Genomic DNA, 23607 nt, shown 5'->3' on the forward strand with positions numbered 1-23607 from the left:
TAATAATTATTATTATATTTTAGATTTATATAATGCCTTTCAAGGAACCCAAGGATGCTTTACAAATTTACAGAGAGACAAAAACAGAAAACAGAGACAACGCCAAATAGCTAAACTAGGGCCCAAAGGCCTTGGTGAACAGGTGGGTTTTGAGGGCTGATTTGAAGATGTCCGGGGTAGGGGTGTTGCGGATCACTGTGGTGAGAGTTCCAAAGGGTGGGGGCTGCCACTCTGAAGGTTCTGTCCCCAAAGGTTCGCAGGTTGGTGCATGGGGTGGAAAGCAGATCCATGTCTGAGGACCAGGTTCCGGGATGGGGTATGATGGCAGAGGAGGTCAGATGGTACTGGGAGGCGCAGGCATGGATGGATTTGTAGGTGAGAAGGAGGATTTTGTATAAGATGCAGGACTTGACCGGAAGCCAGTGGAGGTGGATGACGGTGGGGGTGAAGTGCTGCCAGGGCTTGGTGTGGGTGAGAACCCTGGCAGCTGAGTTCTGCACATACTGGAGCCTGTCTCGGCCTCTGCCCTAGTTTACCATCTCTTTTTTTACTGTCTTCTTTTACTTTGGGGAAGTAAAGATAAATCGTAAACTGGCAAAAATACGACGCAGCAGCTTTTAGGCATGGTCATCATCATGGTGACACAAGTCTTTCCAATTTGGTACCGGGCCGGCAGTTTTTCTGCGATCAATTTCACCCAAAAGGGGGCGTGGTCGTTCTGATGATAGGGAGCTGACGTAGGACTGCTCTGGTGAATAGTAACGAGAGTAAAGTCAAGTATCGGGAAGAGGCTCGCTCCCGCTAGTGCACGTTAATGACGTCATGACCCGTCCTCATCCCGCAGCCACTCCGCTCGCTCCCGCCTGCGCCCTGCCGTCTGATGCTAGCTGCTAGCTAATCACCTCTAGAGACGAACGGTGGAGTAGTGACAAGAAAATGGCGGAGTGAGTGGGTTGCGCTTTGAAAGGAAAGCTGCGACCCTTTGGATTCCGTTAATATTCTTCAAGAAAAGAAGAATCGAATCTAAATCCAAACAAGTAATCGGAAAAATTGACGAGCAAAGACAAACATCGCCCCTCTCGCGGAGGTGGTTCAAGCAGATTGATCGAGCGGGGCTCAGCTAACAGTTCGACTGGTGTCCTTTCGACGATAGCTAGACGCTAGCAGGCTAGGCTAGCCAGCCACTCGAGGCACTGCCCTGGACGGTTTGACCAAAGCAATCCGGGCATAACTTGTAGTTTATTTTTTTAGTATAAGACGTGTTTCTATCCATTTTTATGTGGTGGTTGTATTTCCATCAAGATTGTTGTACTAGCTTAGCCAGTGTGTATTGATTGCTAGCTGCCGAATAATAGAAAAAAAAAACGGCACTGACTATTAGCTAGCCCGCAACATTGTTTCAAGTAGCTTCCCTGTCGTCGCCCACGACCAGCCAGGACTCTGCATGTTCTGATAACGAGCTGTCCGAGCAGGGGAACCGCCGACGGAGCCATCCCAGAGAAGCCTGTTTTAAACTGATCGGGTGGTGCTCGTCATCTTTGTGGATATGGCGAGCAGCAGCGGCTCGAAAGCCGAATTTATTGTCGGTGGGAAATACAAGCTGGTCCGAAAAATTGGATCTGGATCATTTGGAGACATTTATCTGGCTATCAACATCACAAATGGGGAGGTAATAATGTCAACAGGAATACCAGTAATATCTTGTCAAAGTGAAGCTAGCTACTCTAGCTAGCCAGATTAGTCAACAGTCAAAGCTGACTCACCCGAGTCTAGTAGTGCACTAACTATCTTATCAGTGACTGATCATGTTATTCTGTGTTTCAGGAGGTAGCAGTAAAATTGGAATCTCAAAAAGCCAGACACCCACAGTTGTTATATGAAAGCAAGCTGTACAAAATCTTACAAGGAGGAGTTGGAATCCCACACATAAGGTAATATCAACCTTTCATTGTCTTAACAGTTTGACGTTTACAGGCTAATATGATTGCTAATTGAAGTAATCCATTATGATATTGTCAGCTAGTGACCGAAAAATGATCTGCCTGTGTACTGTACACATTTCAAGTTACTTTTCCATAAGCCAGCTCTCGTCCTCTCTGATAGCAGGCTAGCTGCCATTAGCATTTGCTTGAGCTAAACTCCTTGGGCAGTTCTATTTTCACTGACTTGTCTTAATGTGTTTGATGGTAACCCTTGCTTTTCTGAACGTTCAGATTAATTTGACGCTCAAAAGTAATTTGCAGTTTTTCCATCGAGTTGGATGGATGAAATTATTTTTGCTAATAAATGATCAGGCAACCCCAAACTCGTTCATTGGAAATGGCCGCTCCTCTTTTGTTGTGTTTGCTCCAACATGTCTTCCTTCCCTGTTAGAAAATGGCGGCTGAGCAGCAGCGAAAACAAGTCTGTGGGCCTACTGCTTTAGTTTCTCAAGGTGAATCCAGCGGTAAAGTGGCACCTAATGTACATTGGCAAACAACAAAAGGTTTTATTAGGAACTAGCTATGTTGATTTTACAACGAGGGCTGAATATTCAGTCTGGCCCGATGGTTTGTTTCTCCCAGATACATTCATTGGTGGAATTTATAGTCGAGGCAGGCTGATTGTGAAGTCGACGTCAATTACTTTAACCCAGAGATGTAATTCAATTAGGACCGTCGTTTATAGTTTACAGTATCTGGTGTCAAACGTTTTAATGCAATAATGTTAAAGATGACAATATATTCCAGGTCAGAGCCATTATAAAATGCTTAATTATATGACTCTGGTCCGGGGACTTTGAAAGAGTTTGAAAGTCTATTAGAAATATTCTAGGCATAAGATAAGCACACAGGTAAAGGGTATGATTTGACACAGTCCTTAAAGATATTTAAGCTGTTGACATATGGTATAAGTTATGTATGGATTTTCCTGAAATCTGAGGGCACGGTCAGCTATTTAATGCAGAGTAGTTCATGCCCCTATTTAGCTTGGCTTTCACACTGTGTGAGGGTCAGGATGGGCATTGGGCTCTAGTGCTTAGAGTGATTCAATAGAAAGACAGAACTTCTGGCACTCCCTTGATCTTACACTATGCCATGCAAAGGGCACATAGTGCCGTCGGGGGTTCAAACTACTTGTGTAAGACGGCGTCACTGAATATCATGAACAAGTCTACTCAACAAGGAATGCATCTAGACATGGATATATTGAGAACTACATGGACAAGTAGGAGTGTGCAAAAATATGTGTACAGTTGAGTATCGTGATGAAAAGCATCCATACAACATCCCACTTTATAATTCTTTTGGTATCTGCCAAATTTGTTTGTTCTCATGCAGGGGGGGGTATTTATACAGTTATTTATGTAGTTATTACATGCTGCTCAAATCAGCAAACAAGTTGGCGTCGTCAAAGTGTAGGAGTGGCATCTTTATGCATGTCCACTATTGATATCAATAGATATAGACATTACACAATTGTCTTCCAAATGTAACAAATTACATCAACCCACAGTTCCATAGCTTGTCTAGCAAAATAGGCCAGAAGTGCCACATCTGACCTGTTGTATTGTCCTTCCTTGCCAATACCCACTCGAGATGGGGCCACAACATTTCATCTGTTGCTGCAACTTTAAATCCAGTTGACACACATTGTGGGAACTACCTTTTGTTTTGAGTATCGGGCATATTGTTCTTAAGTAGTAGGTAGACAGGATTGGTCTCAATATAGTGTTTCTGTATAGGACCCGCGTTTCACCCTTGTGGCCTTGAAATCCACCTAGGATCCAAGCTAAGTCTCTCTAGATTCACTGCTTGCAAGGCAGTAAGTCAAAACTGAGCTCTTTTGTTGGTTGGCAAGGTTTGCATTGAGCTTTGTTGTGCACCCTCTTATTTGTTTTGAAAATAAGAGGGGGGGTGTTTGATGTCCCATCCCTTACCATTATAGCCAGTTTCTGTCTCTTTCAGGTAGGCTTTTATGAATGCCTCATTGGCCCTTTCTTGAATATTGATGGCTGTTTGAAATAGGCTACTCGAAAAAGAAAAAAAAACATTAAGATTGTTATCAAAAGATAGGCCTAGTGTTTTTACAATCCTCCTAATATTACTCAAGACTGTGTTTATGGTGTTGAAGACTTTGATTTGCCTATTTTGATGATCGTCAATGTTCTTTTATGTATGCGAACACCAATTATGTGGAGGTTTTCCCTCTATGTTTGAGTGAGTACATTGGTCCATTATTTCAAATTCCTGCTTTGCGCTGGAGACATGAGTTTGAATCTCTGGAAGAGAGTCATCGCCTCTTCTCAAACCATTATTTTTCTTACTATGTTCGTCAAATGTTTGACCTAGATAGACTTGAGAGAGATAATTAAAGGCAAATGTCAAACGTTCTCAAAACATTGGTGCCGCTCTTGCACTTACCTATGCAGCTTTGACGCTGAGCTCAAAGTTCAAATCATTTGAACTCTTCAACGTTGCTGTGCGCAAAGGGCAGAGCCGTGAACATATTAAATGTAATCGTCTCTTTTTTAAAAAGATGAGTGTCTTCAGATGAACTGTGCTTGAAGCACTTCCAAATGGGAGATGGTGGCCTTATAGAAACCCGAGCTCCGGGCCTGCATTCTGTTACATGGCTACATACGTTGTACAGATGAGACCCGCTTTTTTGTTTTGTTAGGTAACTCCAGTCATGGATATGCCCAGTCCATGGCTGTTGACAGGTAAAGAGGGGTGGGGGGTCTCAAACGTGCCTGACTGAAAGTTGTGACAATCAGCTGTTCCCTTTCTCAGAGACTGAACGTCACCCAGGCAGGAGCCTTCACTTGTTTGAAAATGTGAATGACTTGTCAGACTTCTTCTGTTACTGAAGCAGTGCTTTTTGAGACACAGTGGCTAATGACAATTGTGGTAGAGAGAGATAAGAGGGTTTGGATGTGACCTGGTAAGAATGTGTCTTGTTTGCTTAGCTAGTTACCACTGGGCCTTCCAGCTCAATGTAAAGAGCTTGTGAAACTTTGCCAAAGCCAGAAGAACCTGCTGAACAAGACCCACCTCCCCCACCCCCTCTGTTGCAACTGTATGCTGTGTTGTAATCAATAGAATGGGATGTCTTGTGCTAGCTGGACTCTATTCGAGTCCATTTTGGGTTTTTTAAGGCCTGATTCATAAACTATATTTGTAATAAAATGCAAAGATTTCCCGTCACGAGGGTTTCCACTGATGTTATGCCCATATTTCTCTTGTTTTGTTTTTGAGAAGCATGCTGTCAGCCTGTCTAAAGAGGAAATGAGTCCCCACAGGCCTGTAGTTTCCTGTAACATGTTTTTTTTATGCACAGTACTGAAATGATAGATTCCATGTTTCTTTGTTGGATGTTTTTCATGTTAGTTTAGCTTAAGTAATGCCTTAGGTTAGTTTCTAAGAAGATATAACTACTATGGAAGAATTTGCCATCTTCCATTGACATCAATATAGCCAAGTCATGGTGTTGTCTACTTAGTCTAATGTGTAGGAAGTCCCTGTATGTTGGGACTTACTGTTTCAAACCTCGAGTAATATTGTAATGGGAAATAATAGCTTACAACAACATACAACATGCTACACACAGCTCATAGCAGCACGCCTTCACAGTTCACACCACCTTGTTGCAGACTCCTTTGTGTAGTATAGGTATCGATTGGCCGTAGGGCTATAGATCGGCCGTAGGGCTATAGATCGGCCGGAGGGGTATAGATCGGCTTGAGGGAGACCAATTAAATAACGTTAACATGGACCTATCCACTTTTTGTTTGCCATACTTTTGCCACGGTGGTTTATGGGAAGGCTGTGTCCTCAGGGTGTGAGGCGTGTGGGAATGCAGAGCTTGGAACTGTTTGACGGCTCAAAGTACTTTTCTCTGCTGACATCATGATAGTCTTGTGAAATGGTGCTGTGCTGTTGACACCTTTCATTCCATAAACAAGGTCTTTTGGAGCAGCAAAATGGCAGTGACTCGTTGCAGTACACTCGTTCCCCTACAATACCTCTTTGTTTGGTAGAATCTTGGACAAGATGGTTGCCTGGCGACTGCTGCCACAGTGTACAGGAGAGGTGTGGAACTCTCTATATGACCTCTTACAGCAGCTGTAACAAAAACAAAAAAAAGACTCCAGCCTGAGGAATAAAAACAACTCTGTGTGACAAATAACTGGCTTCCTTTCTTACTCATAGTGCATGGGTTTTGTCGACCCAGCACTGGCTGATTGTTATAAAAATATATAATTATATTCATTTGGAACAGCAGGGTTGGTCACAGTTGAAGTCAGCCCCTCCCATATTCATGGTTAGGCTACAATGGAACACCTGAGAAGAAACGTGGAACTCTCTATATGACCTCTTACAGCATAGCTGTAACTAAACTAGCTGATTAGAGCTGATTATAAAAAAAACATCATTATATTCGAACAGCAGGGTTGGTCACAGTTGAAGTCAACCTCTCCCATAGAAATAATGGCTAATGTGCTTATAGCCCTACATGGTGTTCCAGATTACTATGGATTTGCTATGCGAATAACTTGACCTTCTGCCCAAATGTAAAATGAATTTGTTAATAAGCCTGACTTGTTCAATCCTACCTAAGCAAACACTCTCTACATAATATATGCTCAGAATTGGATTTTTGGGTCACCTCTGTCTTTATGACACGGAATTATTAATGTTCGCCGCTTCTCCGGCCGAAATCTAGGTGTTATTGCAGTATACAGAGTAGATTGTCCTACAAAGACACTTGTATGTAGATTTAGTCAAAATTAATTAGACCCCTATACTTTCCTTTATTTATTTTGTTTCTTTTTATTATTACAACCCGATCTTTTAAGTTTTTTGAGTGTCTAGAAAAGCGCTATATAAGTATAATGTATTATTATTGACTGTATGATGCTGTTTTACAGGTGGTATGGCCAAGAAAAGGACTACAATGTCCTAGTGATGGATTTGCTAGGACCCAGTCTGGAAGACCTCTTCAACTTCTGCTCTCGCAGGTTCACGATGAAAACTGTACTAATGCTCGCAGACCAGGTAAGGCTCACATTCTGATAGAATGGAGTGAATGTATGTTGACCGCTTGCTCGCCCTCGGGTCATCTATTTCAGATTAGTCTTAAGGTAGATTGTCATATGGAAGCATCATACACTACAGGGCAGCTTCCTGCATACAGACATCAACAACAGACACTAATCTACCATAGATTGTTATTTCCTCTCAATGTGAGCATGCTTGAAGGAATGGTGCAAATTGTAGAGCGCTGTAAAATCTGTTCTCATGTTTTCCATATACGATGTCATTACTGCCTGACTGATTGGTTTTTTCCTTCTTTCAGTTTCATTACATTTCTTTTTTTTCTTTTTTTTCTTTTTTTCGCACTCAGCAAAGTACACTTGGAAGTATAGAAAAACAACTGTAGTAATTTAAATATAAATGCTTCCAGAAAGCAAGTAATTGCAACGACCGTAAAATGGAACACGCTAGAGACTCCTGATTAAGGGTAGTTTGTTAAGTTTGACCAAAACTTTGAAGAGTCCCCATAGGTTTTTAATGGAAACATCCTCCAGGTGAGAGCAGGACTTAGTGTCAGACTGATATTTCCACATAATCTGATTTGGGGGCCATTGTTTCCTCACAGATGATCAGCAGAATCGAATATGTGCACACAAAGAACTTCATCCACAGAGATATCAAGCCAGACAACTTTTTAATGGGTATTGGGCGTCACTGTAACAAGGTAAGTCACCAGTTTCCTCCCTCCTGAGATGTAGTAAGTGGACTGAATCCCTGTGACCCATTTTGTTTTTTTGCTTTTTACCATTTTTTATGTGAAGAAATAGCTAACTAGAATTGCTTGATAAATGTATACTTGTTTTTAATGGAGAAAGTGTTGCGCCTCACCTTTGAATTAAGTGGAAAAGTAGATAGTATTTTATTGTCTTTCAAATATTGTTTATTGGAAATTACTCATAATGAAGAAATGTTCCCTAATTCTCTGTAAAGACCCCGAGTTGTTGGTTTTGCTCATGGGTATAGTTGTTTGTCATTGGTTTACTCCTGGCATTGTTTAGAAGGAGTCCTACTACTCAACTACTTTAAAGATGAGGTAATACAGGTCCTCCTTAATATTAGTGTGCTATAAGTAATGTTGGTGTTTTTGAGCTCTTCTATGGTCCTTAGAAAGCATGATGCTGGATCTCAGAGATCTTAGACAGGTCTTACAGTTCTACAGAAAAAGCTTATGCATGATGTGTAATCCCATTCTTTTCCCCTCTGCAGAGAATCATTTAAGGCGTTTTGGTGTGATTATTTTTTCATTATTCAAACTGTATCTCAAGTTGCCTGATTTGTATTTTTGTTTTTAATTAACTCACTATTTTGAGCCCTTGCAGACAGGCAACATTTGGCAAAGTTAAAGCATGATGCGTGTTTTAACACGGACCTGCCCACACATGCTGTGGTGGTCGTTTTAGTATTACATTATACAAGTGATCAGCCAACATCAGACTAGTCTCATCAGAATGAAGTACCTTTTGGGTATTCAAGTATTGAAGCCTGTATTACCATTTTTGGCAGTGCTGCCTGGAGTAAGTGTTTACCATTGTGTGTCTGTGTGAATGCCTCAAGCTTCATTTATTTATTTATTTTGTATTTTTTTACATACATGAAATTGTCACTTTGTTTTATACTAAACTCCGCCAGTGTTAAGGGTGCACATACAAACCTTTTGGGGTGGCAAACTCTCGACACCTACACCCAAGACATTTTGAGTAGGGTGTGCACTGAACTCAATGGACGGGAAGACTGGCATAGCAGTAGCTTTTGCGAACCCCACTTTTCTCCTCTCTTCACCTGAATTCACTCTGTATTCTGCTTCAAACCTGCTCTTTTTACAATGGTGCTTAAAGTCCAAGTTAGTGCCCAAAAAACGTGGTCGCAGTCCGTTTCAGGAAGCGCGTCTGACACGGGCCTAGTCTTCATTTCAACCCAGATCCATGGATGACTATAGGCTACATCTGTAGCGTTTGACAAACATTATTAGAACGAAGAGCAATCGTTCACTTTAATCCCTCCTCCTTTTCAGTAGGTTGCAAGTGTGCACCAACCAGTAGATTTTTTTCCCCCAACGGTGTGGAAAGTTACTCTCAGCTTGGCATCATTGTAAACTAATGGCTTGTTTTGTTGCTTTGTCTTGGGCTGCTCTGTAGAAATCCTCTAAACAGAAAGCCACCACACGAGCTGTCCTGTCACGTCTCTCGCAGCTGTACTAAATCTACTTCATGTAATGACGGCTCCATGCAGATTAATTCATGCTCCTTTTCTTTACTGCACGCTTTCCTCTCTGTTTTGCTCTGTAGTAGATCTGCTCATTGCCAGATTGGGCTTGACCAAAGTTAGCCAAAGTATTCTACCCTCTTCCTTACTGAAGGTGTCCACCGTTTCAAAGCCATTGGGATAACAAAACAAAACAAAAGATCATTATTTGATCCATTGCTTCCTGTGAGAACTCAAGGAAATGGTGGGGTGGGGTGAGTTGGGTGGCTGCCTTTTGTTTTTAAAGCTTTTGTTTTCACGCCTTATTGTTAAACTAGTGCCCATTTTAGGGAATGGCCTTAAAACTTGCCTTCTCTTTTTTTTTTTAACCCTAGTTGTGCCAGTAAGTCAACTGCATATTGTTTACTGCACTCAGGCAGACGGTTGCTCCAAATTATAGTAATTATCATAAAGCACACCTCTACCGTGGCACTGCTAGTGTTAAATGCTGCAATATCAAAAAGCCACTGCAAAGTCAAAAACGCGAAAACAGGCTTTGAAACAATTGTGTAAAAGACAAAGAACATAAGAATTAGGGGCTGGGCAGTCTTAGTGTATCACGTTTTGCCTCCATAACTATGAAGTTGGTATGGCATTGAGGACATCATGTCCTACAGGACCCCCCCCCCCCCCTCCCTAAACACTGGCTTGCATCTAAGCCGAGGCTTACTCCTCCTAGCAAGTCCTTCCTCAGTAGGAAGTGCCCTCTATGATCTCAGCTCAAACGCTTGCTGGTGGACGAAGGATGGCCTTGAGCTCCCCCCCCCCCCCCCCCCCCCTCTCCTCTCCTCCCGTTCTTTTTCTGAGCCTTGGTGTTGCCTGTCTGCGCTGGCCTTGTGGGGTTGTCAGCAATACTGTCTGATGCACTGCACCCTCTATTGTTTGTTCAGTGTTTAGAATCTCCAGTGGGGAAGAGGAAAAGAAGCTTGGCTGTTAGTTCTTCTCAGGACCCATCTTTCTCAGGATTAAACCAGGTCTGAAACCACAACCGCCTCTTAATACTCCCCCAAATTCTGTTTTTCTTTTTCTTTTTGGAGTTTATTTTCCCGTTAAGAAGTTGCCTATTTTTTTATTTATTTCATTTTGGTCAATAATTATGAATGCGTATTTGGCATTAAAGCAGACACACATGATAAACAGAGAGATTAACACCAAGTCCAGGTTGCAGGGGTCTGTGTTTAGGTGGATGAAGAACATGGTGATCAGTGGGAGATCCTGTTGAATTTTTAGGGGGACCGTGGGTCATTTTAGGGGGACCTTCGGCTCCTTTGCTATGTTGCTGTGTTACTGGTTGGGGGGGGGGGAGTTGTGACACTTATTTGAGCATTGAGAATAACTTTCTATTGGTTTACCAAATTATCCTCTTCCTCAGTGTTTCAGGACAAGTCGACACGGGAAAAATGTCTGTCACTAGCCATGTGAGTAGTATGTCCTTCCCAAGTGACTAGGATGGCATCTTGGAGAATGGGCCTAAAGTTAATGGAGATCACAGAACAATTCTTTAGTTCCCATGGAGTTTATTAGCTGGTGGCCAGACTTGATTTATAATAGCTTGCACATTGGCATAGGAGATGCCGACTGTCACACTGCACTGTGGTGGTACTCCTCCTGTTGGTTAACAACTGGCAATGTAGCGGCCATTGAGCTGGTCTGAACCAGCTGCCTGTTGCCAGAGACAGTGCTGACATCACAGCCTGCTGTTGGCCAGCAGCCAAAGGCTCAAAGAGCAGAGGGGGAGAGTTTGGAAACGCAGCCTGAAAAGCCAGAATGGGGACTGGCAGACGGGTGTGGTTACGTTATGCTTGCTCGCAGATTAGCAGACCTACAGTTTCTTAAAAGGGTAGGATTCAGTTTAATGTACCAACTGAATAAGTGGTGTCATACTCTTTATGTATTGTATATATTATACACGTATGTTAAAAAAATCTAGACACTTAAAGGCCTATTGGGAAACAGACTTTTATTTCTGACTTTAAAAACTAAAATGTTTTCAATTCTAATCAGCTTTTAAACAAAGTGGTTCACTCCAAATTGGGACCTGCAAAATAATGGCAACAACAAAGCTAGCTAGCTAGTACTTATTCATCATACTGTGGAAACTCGTAACAATGTTTTGCAGGAATAAATTGTCAGCTGTATGCTTTGGAGGACTAATGTCATTGTTGCTCCAAAAGCATGTTTTGCTGCTGCACTACCAGTTGATCTTTGTTTTGTTAGCCAACCAAGTTCACTGTTCTACAGCCTTGATGGACTAATACAGCTAGTGTCCAATGGCTGCCACACAGCAACATTTGAAGTTTGTGTGGTGTTTTTGGAAATAGTGAAGGGTATTCCTATGATGGATAATGCTACACCAGGAGCATTATATGTAACAGTTCAACATAACCATGTCAGGGCTCAAGGTGGGTGTGATTGATGTTATCAATCACTTTAACTAGTCCTAGCTCCTTGCTTGTGCATTGGTACCTGGGTCCCTGGATTTTCCTAACATTATTGTTGATGTGATTGACCTCAACTCATGAGGTTTTAAATGGGCCACATGCCTATAAATTATATGATGACCTTAGCATGCAAACTGCATACATTTTTAATTGTGTGAACACGGGAATGAAACGAAAATGTCTCCTCACTCCTCACTCAACAAACGTTGGCTTTTTTCTTGGATTTGGATTTGGGATATTTGGTTTTGAAGGTTGGTATATTAGGAAGGCAATATCCATTTATTGTTGCTCAGATTGTGTTGTAGAGTTCCTGACATGCCGGATGCTTTGAACAGTTGGCTGTGTTACGTAGACGAGGTAAGCCGCTCAAAGCAATGGAGCTGTGACTTAAACTACATCAAATCTAGTGGCCTGAGAGATACTTTAATGTTTCAGTATTTTTCACAAGGTAAATAGAACCGATCCTCCGTTTATAATTGCCATTGTAACTGTATACCATAAAGGCTCATCTTTACTGTGGATACTACTTGTAAGTGGGGAAAAAGGGGGGAGCAAATTGGATGGTATTAGTTGTGACGGTTAAGCTTTATGTGAGAATGTCCTGCCATGTTAAATTAGTTGTGTCGTTAGACTCACTCAATGGCAGCACTTCAATTTCTACTGAGATTTCTACTAAGATGGAAAGCAAACTTTGGCTTCAAGCATTGCTTGCTAGTACTGATTTCCACATCTTGTTAACTCCTGTAAGATGTTTACCCCTTACATCATTTGAAGACATTGGACCTAATTGATATGAAGCTCATGTTCTGTCTAAGCTGGAATATGCTATTTAGGGTGACCATGCAACTTTTTGTATTGATAGACTCTGAAGTGTTCCATTCTTCCTGGAATGCATTTGCTTCTGAATACAAACATTGGTACCTAGGGAGAGAAGGAAAGGCCGAAGTTAATAAATAACTGGAAAGGTGACAGGCAGGTTTATCATTGCGCTATAATCATTATAATGGTATGACTGTCATTTTTCTTAGCTGGACTTTTCAGATAGAAGCGTAAACATTTTATTTCACAGTCGACGTAACAAATGTTCTTGACAAGGAAATAAGTTTTGAATCCCTGGCTGAGCCCAGCAGGCAGAGGCATGACTGAGTGGATCTCTTTCAATGCGACTGCAGCTGCCACTGCTGCCTCAGTGAAACCCCTCTGAAGGGCGAGGCCATCTGAGGGACGGCAACCTGCAGCTGGTAGCTAGTAGTGTACTGTAGTGTACTGTAGATGTCCACAAATAGGAAATGATTCCAAGACTCGAGTTTCCTTCCATGATCACATTTGCTTCCTTGATTCTACCGTCTACATGGCTGTCATTGTTTTCGTAGATACAATTTCAAGGTCTTGAGGATAGCTGGCTCTAGTCAACCGCTACACAGGGCAGGAAATTGAAAGAATTGAACCCATGACCTCGCCTCCTCCATTCTGGTGGTTGTGCCCGAAGTTGGAATACGTTTTAAAACGTCAGATCTTTGTTGTTTTTTTTCTCCCTATCGCAGTTGTTCCTCATCGACTTTGGTCTGGCCAAAAAATACAGGGACAACAGGACACGACAGCACATACCCTACAGAGAAGACAAGAATCTCACAGGCACAGCTCGCTATGCCAGCATCAACGCGCACCTGGGCATCGAGCAGAGGTAAGCGTCATATTTAAGGGGGCTTTATATGTAGGTTTATGTCTCTTCTCCACTTAATTGGGGTGCTGTCATTTTGGAGTGGCACGAGGGAGCTTCTGGTGAAGGGGGGGACGGTCAGTTCCACCTTGCCCTGCCATACAGCATCTCTTAAAGGGTTGTTCTCATGGTGACCAAGCTCTCATTAGTAGTTCTCTCTGCCACAAACAGCTGCACTTCCCATTGACCCAGAATACTATTTTTGACAAACGGGGCCCAAGTGATTTAGAAAGACCTGTCTTTGCTCCCTTTTCCACCAATGCAGGACTTCCTATGGTTTTTATTAAGGACAGCTACTTTGTCTTTCTTTTATTGTTAGTTAGAGCAACTGTAGCTTGCAGTAATATTCACAGAACACTCGTTGCTGGCATGATCTTTGCTCTTTCAGATAATGAAGCATTCAATAAGGCTATGAAAGACTCTAAGCATGATAAAAAAAATATAATCATAAAAAGCCCTCGGATGAATAGAAGTGAAATTGGTTGCTCTTCAACTGTGCTCTTAACCTTGAGTTCTCAATCCCTTTGTTTGTTCCAGTCGCCGAGATGACATGGAGTCGCTAGGATACGTCCTGATGTACTTCAACAGAACCAGCCTTCCCTGGCAGGGACTAAAGGTAGGCCAGGCAGGTACTTTAGGGCTCTCAGTCCAGTCAATAGCAGGTTAATGTGTCTCTTAGTGACATGGAACACCACTGCGCAGAGCTTCTCGTCCAGACTTTTGACTGGATGTTTTGAGGGCCAGCTGTCTCCATAAAAACCTGTTTATTCCAGTTGCCATTTTCGTCACACATATCCACGTTTCTAGATTATCTTGTTTGCTAGTTTAACAAGTAACACATCTTGTAGGTTGTTGGCTAGCTTGTTAGAAAGTCTTACTAGCAGATTATCCTAACTCACCATTCCAGCTGTAGCGTTACTTGAGGTCACTTGTTTTCCAAAGGATTAGCTAGCTACCTAATTCACATATCCCACTGAGGGACAGATGACGTGCGTTTGCTCTCCTCTAAGGTGTCTTACGTAATGCACCGCAGCAGAACATTTCTTCCCCTGTTGCGGCAAACAACTGCCAGGCTTAAATGTGGCGAATGTGATTTTTTTTTGCTGTGTCTTAGTGTGATTAAATGAAACATCATCCGTGTACAGTGGTGCCTGAAGACTCGAGTCCTCACCAAGGTTACCTTGAGCACCCAGCTAATTGTCCTACTATTGTAACACAATACAATAAACACTGTTACGTGAACAGTGCATTGCTGCGAGAACGTCTAAGGGCTCCAGTTGGTTTGAGCTGAACGGAGTGAACAATAGTGAACAACTCTGAATACTCTACAGCATGAATTGTTTTATTGTGACTTTACATAACACTGTCCTTCAGAAGAGTTTAGAATAAAATCTGAGTTTGGTTAACAGTCTGAAAATGCATTACACATAATGTTAACACTTGTTGCGATTTTCGAAACTTCAATTGAATAATATCTTATGATGTGTATTAGAAGGATTACGGTTAAGATGGCCGACTTTGCTTTGCACTTTTTGGCCTTTTGTTTGTTTTGCTCATGCAATTTGGAGCCTAATACGAACTATTCCAAAAATGTCCTTGAAAGAAACGTTGGTAGGTGGCTCTCTTATTGCCGTCTTTGTGGTGTTTATTGGCCTCAATGCTCGACTGTTGTAAGGATCTGCCCAGGGTAGTGTAAGACTGTGGTGCACAACTTTTTCATTTCTCGCCCACATGTTCCACAGGCTGCCACAAAGAAACAGAAGTACGAGAAGATTAGCGAGAAGAAGATGTCAACTCCAGTCGAGGTCTTGTGTAAGGTGAGTGTGTGAACCCATGGAGTTGCTGATAAAGGGATCTTACCGTGTTAGACAGACAGGACAAGCACAGCAACTGTTTTTGGTCGGGTAGATAGATGCTAACTAAGGGAAGTAAAATCATTACTCAAGAGTCCACTGAAGTCAGACTGCCTGTTGTACAAGAGCAGAAATTGTGGCTCCAGTCACTAATCTAATCCACTCTTAAAATAGTGGCTGTTATGCACAGACTTCCAACTGAAAGCATGGTGGCCACTGCTTAGTAACAGGCTAGGTTGCTAGTGGAGAGGATGCGTGCTCAAGGCAACACATTAGTATTCTGTGTAATCTCAAGACTCACTTCAGTCGGTAACCTTTTCTCCGGAACACGCCTGAGCTGTGGTTTTAGAAGTGTCCTGTTATGTGTCCGCTTTTGACAGTCCCCCATTAGCTGGACACAGATAGATAATGTTTCCTCCTCCGTTTCCAGGGTTTCCCAGCAGAGTTTGCCATGTACCTGAACTACTGCCGTGGGCTGCGGTTCGAGGAGGCGCCTGACTACATGTACCTCCGTCAGCTGTTCCGCATTCTCTTCAGGTGCAGTTCTGTCCTCACTGTTCTCCCCTCGCTGTCCTGTCCCCCAGGGAGCTGAAACACTTCCAGGAACATTCTGTCACAGCGTGTACTTTCCACTGACAGAAGACCAGCAGAATACTTCCTCGTCCTCGCTATTTCAAAGAATGGGAAATCCCCCCTCTTGTGTATTGTATTTTGATGGAACAGAAAAGTAAAATAGTGACTTGAGGGAGATTATGTATTTATGTGGTAAACCGTCCGTAGGCCACATTTTGTCTCTTATTCTACTATAGGTTGTATTTCTGTGTAAAGCTAATAAGCATTACATTAATTATATAGATTAAATGACTAGTATGATGTATAAATGGAACACACTGTCTGGTTGAAATGGTCTTTGCGTAAGGATGCGATGGTGAACAGAGGAACAATGAATGCGTGTCTCACAGAGCATTGTTTGTGTCCCCAGGACCCTGAACCACCAGTACGACTACACGTTTGACTGGACGATGCTGAAGCAGAAAGCAGCCCAGCAGGCCGCGTCCTCTGGGGGAGCGGGGCAGCAGGCACAAACTCCCACAGGCAAGCAAACTGACAAACCCAAGAGTAACATGAAAGGTTAGTAGCAAAAAGCCAAGCGACGTTTAGAGTGCAAAATGGAGACACCAATTGCTTTCATTTTCATTACCCCTCAAAGTGGTTAAAAAAAAATAAAAAAAGAGAAAAAAAATGGATTTGGAACATTCTCACCCACCAGATTTACAAGAAAAGACAACAAACAAAAAAGACACGGTGTTAGTTCGAGGAGGCACCCCCAAAAGATTTGAGTAGAAATTCAATTGGTCTGTCTTGCAGATGCAAAGACGTCCTTGGGAAATTTGACTACTAACTTTGTACCCAAATGTCTTCATTCTTTTCTGGGTCAAAGGGATGGCTTTATAACCTTCTGTGAATGTTAAAATTCTAGTGATTTCCCTCTTAGAATTAACCCCCTTTCCAAATGGGATGTACGATTGACTCTTGATTTCTCACAATCATTGTTCCTGGATCTAACACTTGTTATATATATATATATATTTATATATAAATCTTCATTCGAATGCTCTCATATAGATGGATGAGAGGATTGGGATTCTAACCACACACTAACGATGGTATTGTGTGACTCTACATAGACTATATTAAACACTGACATCTCCTGCTTTGTCGGCGCGATGGTGATGGTTTTCTCTGTTTTCATGTGAATTCTATCTGCACTATTATGTGACTCAAATGACCTGTTTTAACTCCAGTCTCCCCCCTCCCTCTCTTAGAGGGTACCCCGGGTGGTGCCAGGGTTGATGCCGGAGGAATCAACCCAATTTTTCAAAAAACCTGAAGCAGTTTCATCAGGTGATGACTAGGATTTCCACAGGGATTATAGTCCGCTAACATTAATAATCTCTGCGCATGAAATTGCCGGCGCCCTGTTGGATACCACCAACCACCTCACCTGTTTTAGACCTAACGGTTAAAGGCACTTTTATAACAAGTTAAACACCATATCCCCGTTACGTAAACAACCGTAGTGGCCCCGTGACCCCTGGCACATCCCATATTAAACCATGCTTGTGTCCCATTGGCACAGACCTCCCTGCTTTAGCTACATAGCCACTCATACTCCACGCAGAGCATGGTGGAACGAGCTTCACACTCCTGTCAGGACGGCAGAGACACTACCTATATTCCAGCTACATCTTAACTGTCCCTCCTACCGCCCTGTACAGTTTCTCCACTGTAACTACATTTTTTTTTAAATCCCTCCTCCTTCTAGCATTGTGACTGCCAATGGCCCCTGGCCCTAGCCTGAGCCTCTTTCACACATAGTTCCCTGTAATTTCCATGGAATCCCAAGCTGTGCCGACCAGGCATTTTCGCCGTTTACACATGAGCCAAATGCTGGTAGATTCCCGAGTTGCTCCCTTTCACACATGTCGGCGATTCCCTGGTTGCACGATCTACTAGAACTGGAGCGGTGTGATGTGGGACGGAGGTATGATATGGCAGATGTGTGGTGTGTCAACTCATATTACGAGTGCTTACCATCACCAAGTGCGCTCGCCAACTAAAGCACTTGATTACCGTTGATATAAACATACTAGACTAATCCATAAGCACAGTATGGGAGAACTTGGTGATGAGCATAATACCAGTTGACTCAATTAGACATATGTGCAAGACAGCTGAGAGGAGACGGTGTGTGTGCACTGCGTTTATATCACAAAATTTACATTTGATAGGTAAAAGTAATTAATCTATCTAGCTATGATTGAAAACTAAGTACTATCCAGTTAAAATTATAGAAGATCTAGTTGCGTTTTCCTGCTGGTCTCGCTGCCTGGGTTTGAACAGACTTTGGGATCAACTACAATATCTCCATAGGCTACATTAGAACTTTGCATCCTTTGAAAAAAATGGTGTGATGTAAGAATCTTGTAACTTCGCAAACAATAGCAGCATTTAAATAGTTTAGTTTATGTTCAACTGGTAAAGGTAGTGAGCACAGAATTTTGTGTTTTGACTCTGCTCGGAGTTCGAGTTTGTTGGGAGTTAAAATGCCTTTAAAAAAAGCCTTTCCACCTGTACGTATATATATCTGCCATATATCATACCTCCACTATGATTAGAAATTAAGTATTGTCCAGTTGTGGAACTATATTTAGTAGTAGCGATATTGGGGCTGTTCTTATGCGCTCTGCCCTGCTGGTTGCACGATGCAGGACAGCTGTGAAAGGAGACTGACCAGGCAATAATCAGGGTCCTTTCAGACATGCAGCGACCCTGTAAATTGCATGGAATTATACATGGTCTCAACCAGGGTAATTGGCCGAGCGAATTTCCCTTGTCAGTCCCATTCACACTTATATCGACCCTGGAAATTTCATGGAATCTACTGGGAAGGCTCGTTTGTGTGAAAGGGGCTATAGATTTATTTTTCTTATGATGACTGATGGATAGATGATTCACTTAGACAATGTATTTGTTGTTAGTCGCTTTGGAGACTGCTAAATGCCACAAATGTAAATGGAAGCATGGACTATAAAGGAGCCCTTAGTGTGTCTACTTCCATTTTTTCTGGAGTTTGACCTAGCCACAACGGTCTATTAGATTCAAACCACACATGACTAGAATGTACAAAATCCAAAAATTCTTATCCTTTGTCAAAACGAGAAAAGACTATATATGTATACCATGATATTTCCACAAGCGCCAGCCTGTTTTGAAACAGCATAAGGAAAGCTGAATTGAATCCTCAGTGTACATGATGGGAAATCACGCTGCAGTGTGAGGATTCAGTATTTGTGACTAGACCAGCATGTTGTTGGTTTCAGGGCTGGTTGATGAAAGCAGGCCCTTGCTGCTGACAGGGATTGCAACCCTGAGGGGGCAGGGCGTTCTCTGCTGCGCTGCCTGGCCACCATTTTGTGTTACGTAGTGGGGGTGAAATCTGGCCCAAACTAGAGCTTCCTTCCAGTGGCTTACTTTCACAGCAGGTTACCTATTTTGTTGATGCTTGATGTTTTCTTTGGATGACATCAGGCCAATCCTTTTCTGGTCCTCCGTCGGTGCAGGACTAATGACAGTGCTGTCTCCTCACTCTGCTGAATCGTGGTGGTTGGAATCCATTAAATATGAATTTGAAATCAAATCAAGAGCTCTCTCTCTCTCTCCCTTCCTTTCTCTCTCTCTTTCTCGCTCTCTCTTTCTTTCTCTCTTTCTCTCTCTCTTTCTCTCTCTTTTTCTCTATCTGCTCTCTCTCATCCCCCCTCACTCTTTCACATCCCACATGATGGCAGTGAACAAGTGCTGTGAGGAGAGGCTAGTTATAAATAGGATTTGCTTGTGACGGGAAGCGGTCTAATCCTTTACACTGTCTGTTTTAGTACTGGATCTCCACGGACAGGTTAGCCAGCACCATTGAGCTTTGCATGTGTACCCTGTACCCCCTGCACACAAGCAATCCCCAGTTAATTGTATTACCTTCCTGTTTCATGTCCTTGTGTTGATGATTTTGTATCTATTTGAAGATATCGTAGTTGCAGTTTGTAGTTCCTTGATCACTGTCCCTTTTAAGATAAGAGTGCCAGTGAAGGGTGCCGAGTACCCACAGCCAGGAATTTAAATAACCAAGCTCTGGAGTATTGGGGCTTGAAAGAACTTGCTGGTTTCTTGGATACCAATTTGACTTGGCCACTCTGTTAGCCCTGTAACAATGGAAACATTGTTAATGTGTGTTAGTATTTCAGCCCCTTTGTGTCGCTTCATTGCCTTGTATTACAAGACATTTATGTAGAGCAAGCCACGCAATAAGTCACACACAAGTATCCAAGCTATCAAAGCAAACCGTGTCAACCCAGCTTTTCACTTTCAAAAGCATTTGACTGCGTCTGTTAAACGTAGTCATGTGGGAAGCCTGGAAGTATCTTTAAAGGGTATTTGCTATATTAGAAGAGGCTGGTTCTATAAATAGCTCTCACATATGGAGAATTGCGCTGCCCTTTCACCCCTTCAAGTGGGACAGGCCTGTTGCATCAGCTGGTTCTCCCACTCCAATGAACCGAAAGACCAAGACACATGGCAAGAACTGCTTCCTTAAGCGTCATGTTCGGTTTCTAAGTGTGTCTTTTGTAGAGCGATTCAAATTACGTCTTCAGAGTAAAAAAGCTGCAGACCTATTCAAGGCCATTTAGACCCATTACATATGGCTTACTGTTTCATATTTTGCGCTGTCGACACTGCTGTGTAGGCCTGCAGCTAAACTAGCTCTTGCTTTGAGTCGGATCACATTTGAGGGAATTGCTGTAGCAGAGGGATGTTACTTGGAGAGCTGACGTTGAAAATACTTTCCCTTTCACTCAGATCTGGCGTGCTCGTGTACAGACATGAGCTTTATTATCTAAACTCAGTGGGGTGAGGCTCCAAAGTTCACCGTCTATGTATGTGAAGGCTTGAAGGCTTGTATGTGAAGGCTTGCTCGAGGAAGAACACAGATTAGCATGGCTCATAGGATTCAATAGTGGTTGTCAAAGTCATTTAAAAAAAAAACTTTTTCAGGTTTTCCCAGTTCTGTTGTCCCTATGCTCCTGTGCTTTTTGTTGGAGAGTCTTGAAAAGCTGCCACATCACTAAGCTGCATGGGTGTAACTGTGAATAGGCATGTATGCTGCTGGTAATCACTAAAGGTTACCTCTCACTGCAGTCAAGCAAGAAGGGAGTTTGATTCACAAAGGCGACATCCCTCTTTATTTAACTATTTTTGTCCGGTTTTATGCCTTTTTATCCAGGTCAGTCTCAGTCATATACTCCCTTACAAGAGACACGGTCCTGGCCAGAGAGATCTCGCTGACCGCCTTAGATAGATGTATTGACGTGGCACACTGTTTTTCCTAACAACCTTTTCTCTTGTACTGTTTTCCCGTACCTCGTTACTACTATCTGTAATCGGACTTGATCGTTTTAAACTAAAACCTATGTGGTGGTGGTTGTCTTCATTACAGGAAGCTCAGAGCATGGCTCCATAAATGTTTGATTCTCCCTCCCAGGCACTCTGCAGCAGCACGGGCCCCAGCTTTGCTGCAGAGCTGGGACTGATGACTGTGCACTTTTTTATTACAGGGGCTGGAACTGCCGTGACTTGTTTGGCCTTGTTTGATAGAGCAGTTGCTCAACCCTATTTTAGATATACCTGTTGTTCTACCGGTGTGTAACCATGGCTCTCTCTTGTCTCTGTGTCTCTCTCTCTCTCTCCTTCTCTTCCAGGTTTCTGAGCATTAAGACAATGAAATGAAGCAGAGCAGAATGGCCGTAGCAGGATTTGCCTTCCAATCACACCCCGGCATCCAGGATCAAATTCACCAGAACCGGCCAGGCATTGTGGGCAACCCTCTTTTCCTGTTAAAGAACTATCGTTCCATATACTATATATGTAATCGCTATATATAGATAACATGCTCGGCATATATCTATATATTGGTATGTATATACTATATCCACACAGAAAGCAGGCTTGGTATGGAATTTCGAAGCTGTAGCCTTCTCTATTGTCCTGTCCCTGAAGATTTTTTTTTTTGTGTTTCTTCAAAACTGAAAACTTAAGAAATGGTTGGCTCACTGCGGATGTAATTGTGCACATGCCAATATTTTCCCTGATTTCCCCCCTCTGAACGCTGCCTGGGCGCCTGCCCTCACCTCATGGTCGCCGCCCTCAGAGCAGCTTGGTCCCTTTCCCCTCAGTCACAGAACGTGGCACGACCCAGACAATTGTCAGTCAGAATGAACATTTGAAACAACCATTTTCTTCCTTACTCAACTTTTTTTTCTCATTCTCAAGAAAAATGAAAGATGTAAACTGAAAACTTTTCCTTTGTTGTTATGAATGAATCCTCGGTATTACTAAGCAAAACATTGGATTTATTTTTTTCTTTTCATAAAAAGGTAATTAAGATTCTGCCTGCTGATATGTGCTAGAGGAGCTTCTAATGTGAAGATGAAAAAAATTCTAGTGACTACTAGGTTTCTCTTTAGAATGCTGCGTTAACTATATTGTACTTGGTATTCTGAAGTCTCAAAACAATGAATAAAAACGATAAACTCCACAAAAGCATATTCATTATAATTAGGCACCTCTTGACTAAACCTGTTTGTAAATTGCTTAGAAAATCTACGCATCAATGATTTTTTTCTTTTCTTTTCAGAGATGTTAATGTTGATCGACATAATGTTACAACATTTTCTAGTAATTTGATTGCTATGATGGCCTCAATGTTCCGTTTTTTGAGACAGACAAACGTACCCACTCCACCACCCTTCCCGTTATCATTTTTATATACATATATATACACTTTTTTTATCAGATAACTTACTTTTTTTCAGTTTTATAGAGTTGTCTTTCCCTGTATTGAATTGATCATTTTGGGGAAAGGGTGTTTTTGTTGCTTCTTCCTGCAGTGAAGCAGATCCTCTTGTAAGATACTCTGGGACTTTCTCTCTGCAACTACATTTCGCTGCTGCTTAGAGTTGCGACCTTTTCCTTCTTGTTTTCGTTCCTTTTTTATTGCAAAGAAAGTGTTGGAGGGTTTCTTTTCTATATACTTTGAGTCTTGTAAGGCAAGAATAATTTGAATTTCTCTCAGCCTTTAGTCACAACAGATGCACACCAGTAACTTGGCTGTTTCCCCTCTACCTATTACTCCCTCTGACCCAGCTTTAGATATTTTATAGCTGGACATTCTATAAAAGTGTAATTTATTCCCTTTTAGCATGTCAGAATAAATTAAAAAATAACTTGTCAGAACCACTGTCCCAGTCTCTGTAATTTGAAAAGAAGAAAAGAAAACACGACACATAGACTTCTGCCTTAGACCCGGATGGCTGATAAACATTTTTTTACTTTCCGTTTGCTTGTCTTTACACGTTTACCTGTTAACTACCACAAAACCCAAGTATTGTGAGCATTTAGAAACTTGATTGGCAGGATTGAGGATGGATAAAAAGCAAAGACTTGGGTAAAAAAGAATTCAAACTCAAGGGATTTGTCTTAAGGTTTGATTGCTTGAGACAAAAGGGACATTTGTGGAAATGGTCATAAAGGTATTGCTGTAAGCTAGAGAAGCAGTTCCTGTGAAATGATATTGTTGGGGTGGTGGGTAGTTGTAGGTGCTTGTGGTGGTGTTTTGAAAATAAAATCTTCCAGGATTTATATCTGTAAATATTAAAATGGCTTCA

General features: G+C 42.2%; 1 protein-coding gene across 6 annotated transcripts; it reads left to right on the top strand.

Annotated features, from left to right (window-relative positions):
* Positions 1-921: 921 nt before the first annotated feature.
* Positions 922-23607, top strand: csnk1a1 (casein kinase 1, alpha 1; the record flags this gene model as incomplete). Of its 6 annotated transcripts, none has more annotated exons than XM_080526466.1 (12): positions 922-1669; positions 1825-1931; positions 6911-7037; positions 7642-7740; positions 10208-10291; positions 13303-13442; positions 14016-14094; positions 15221-15295; positions 15762-15868; positions 16314-16462; positions 17158-17236; positions 21643-23607. In XM_080526466.1, the coding sequence occupies exons 1-11, from the start codon at positions 1547-1549 to the stop codon at positions 17220-17222; spliced, it is 1155 nt and encodes a 384-aa protein (XP_080382592.1). In that variant the 5' UTR covers positions 922-1546. The 6 variants fall into 6 exon arrangements, with proteins under 6 accessions (XP_080382592.1, XP_080382593.1, XP_080382594.1 ...); XM_080526467.1 differs by having other exon boundaries at positions 16314-16426; XM_080526468.1 differs by lacking the exon at positions 17158-17236.

Source organism: Nansenia antarctica (genome assembly GCF_963989245.1).
Source record: "Nansenia antarctica genome assembly, chromosome: 3".
NCBI lineage: Eukaryota > Metazoa > Chordata > Actinopteri > Argentiniformes > Microstomatidae > Nansenia > Nansenia antarctica.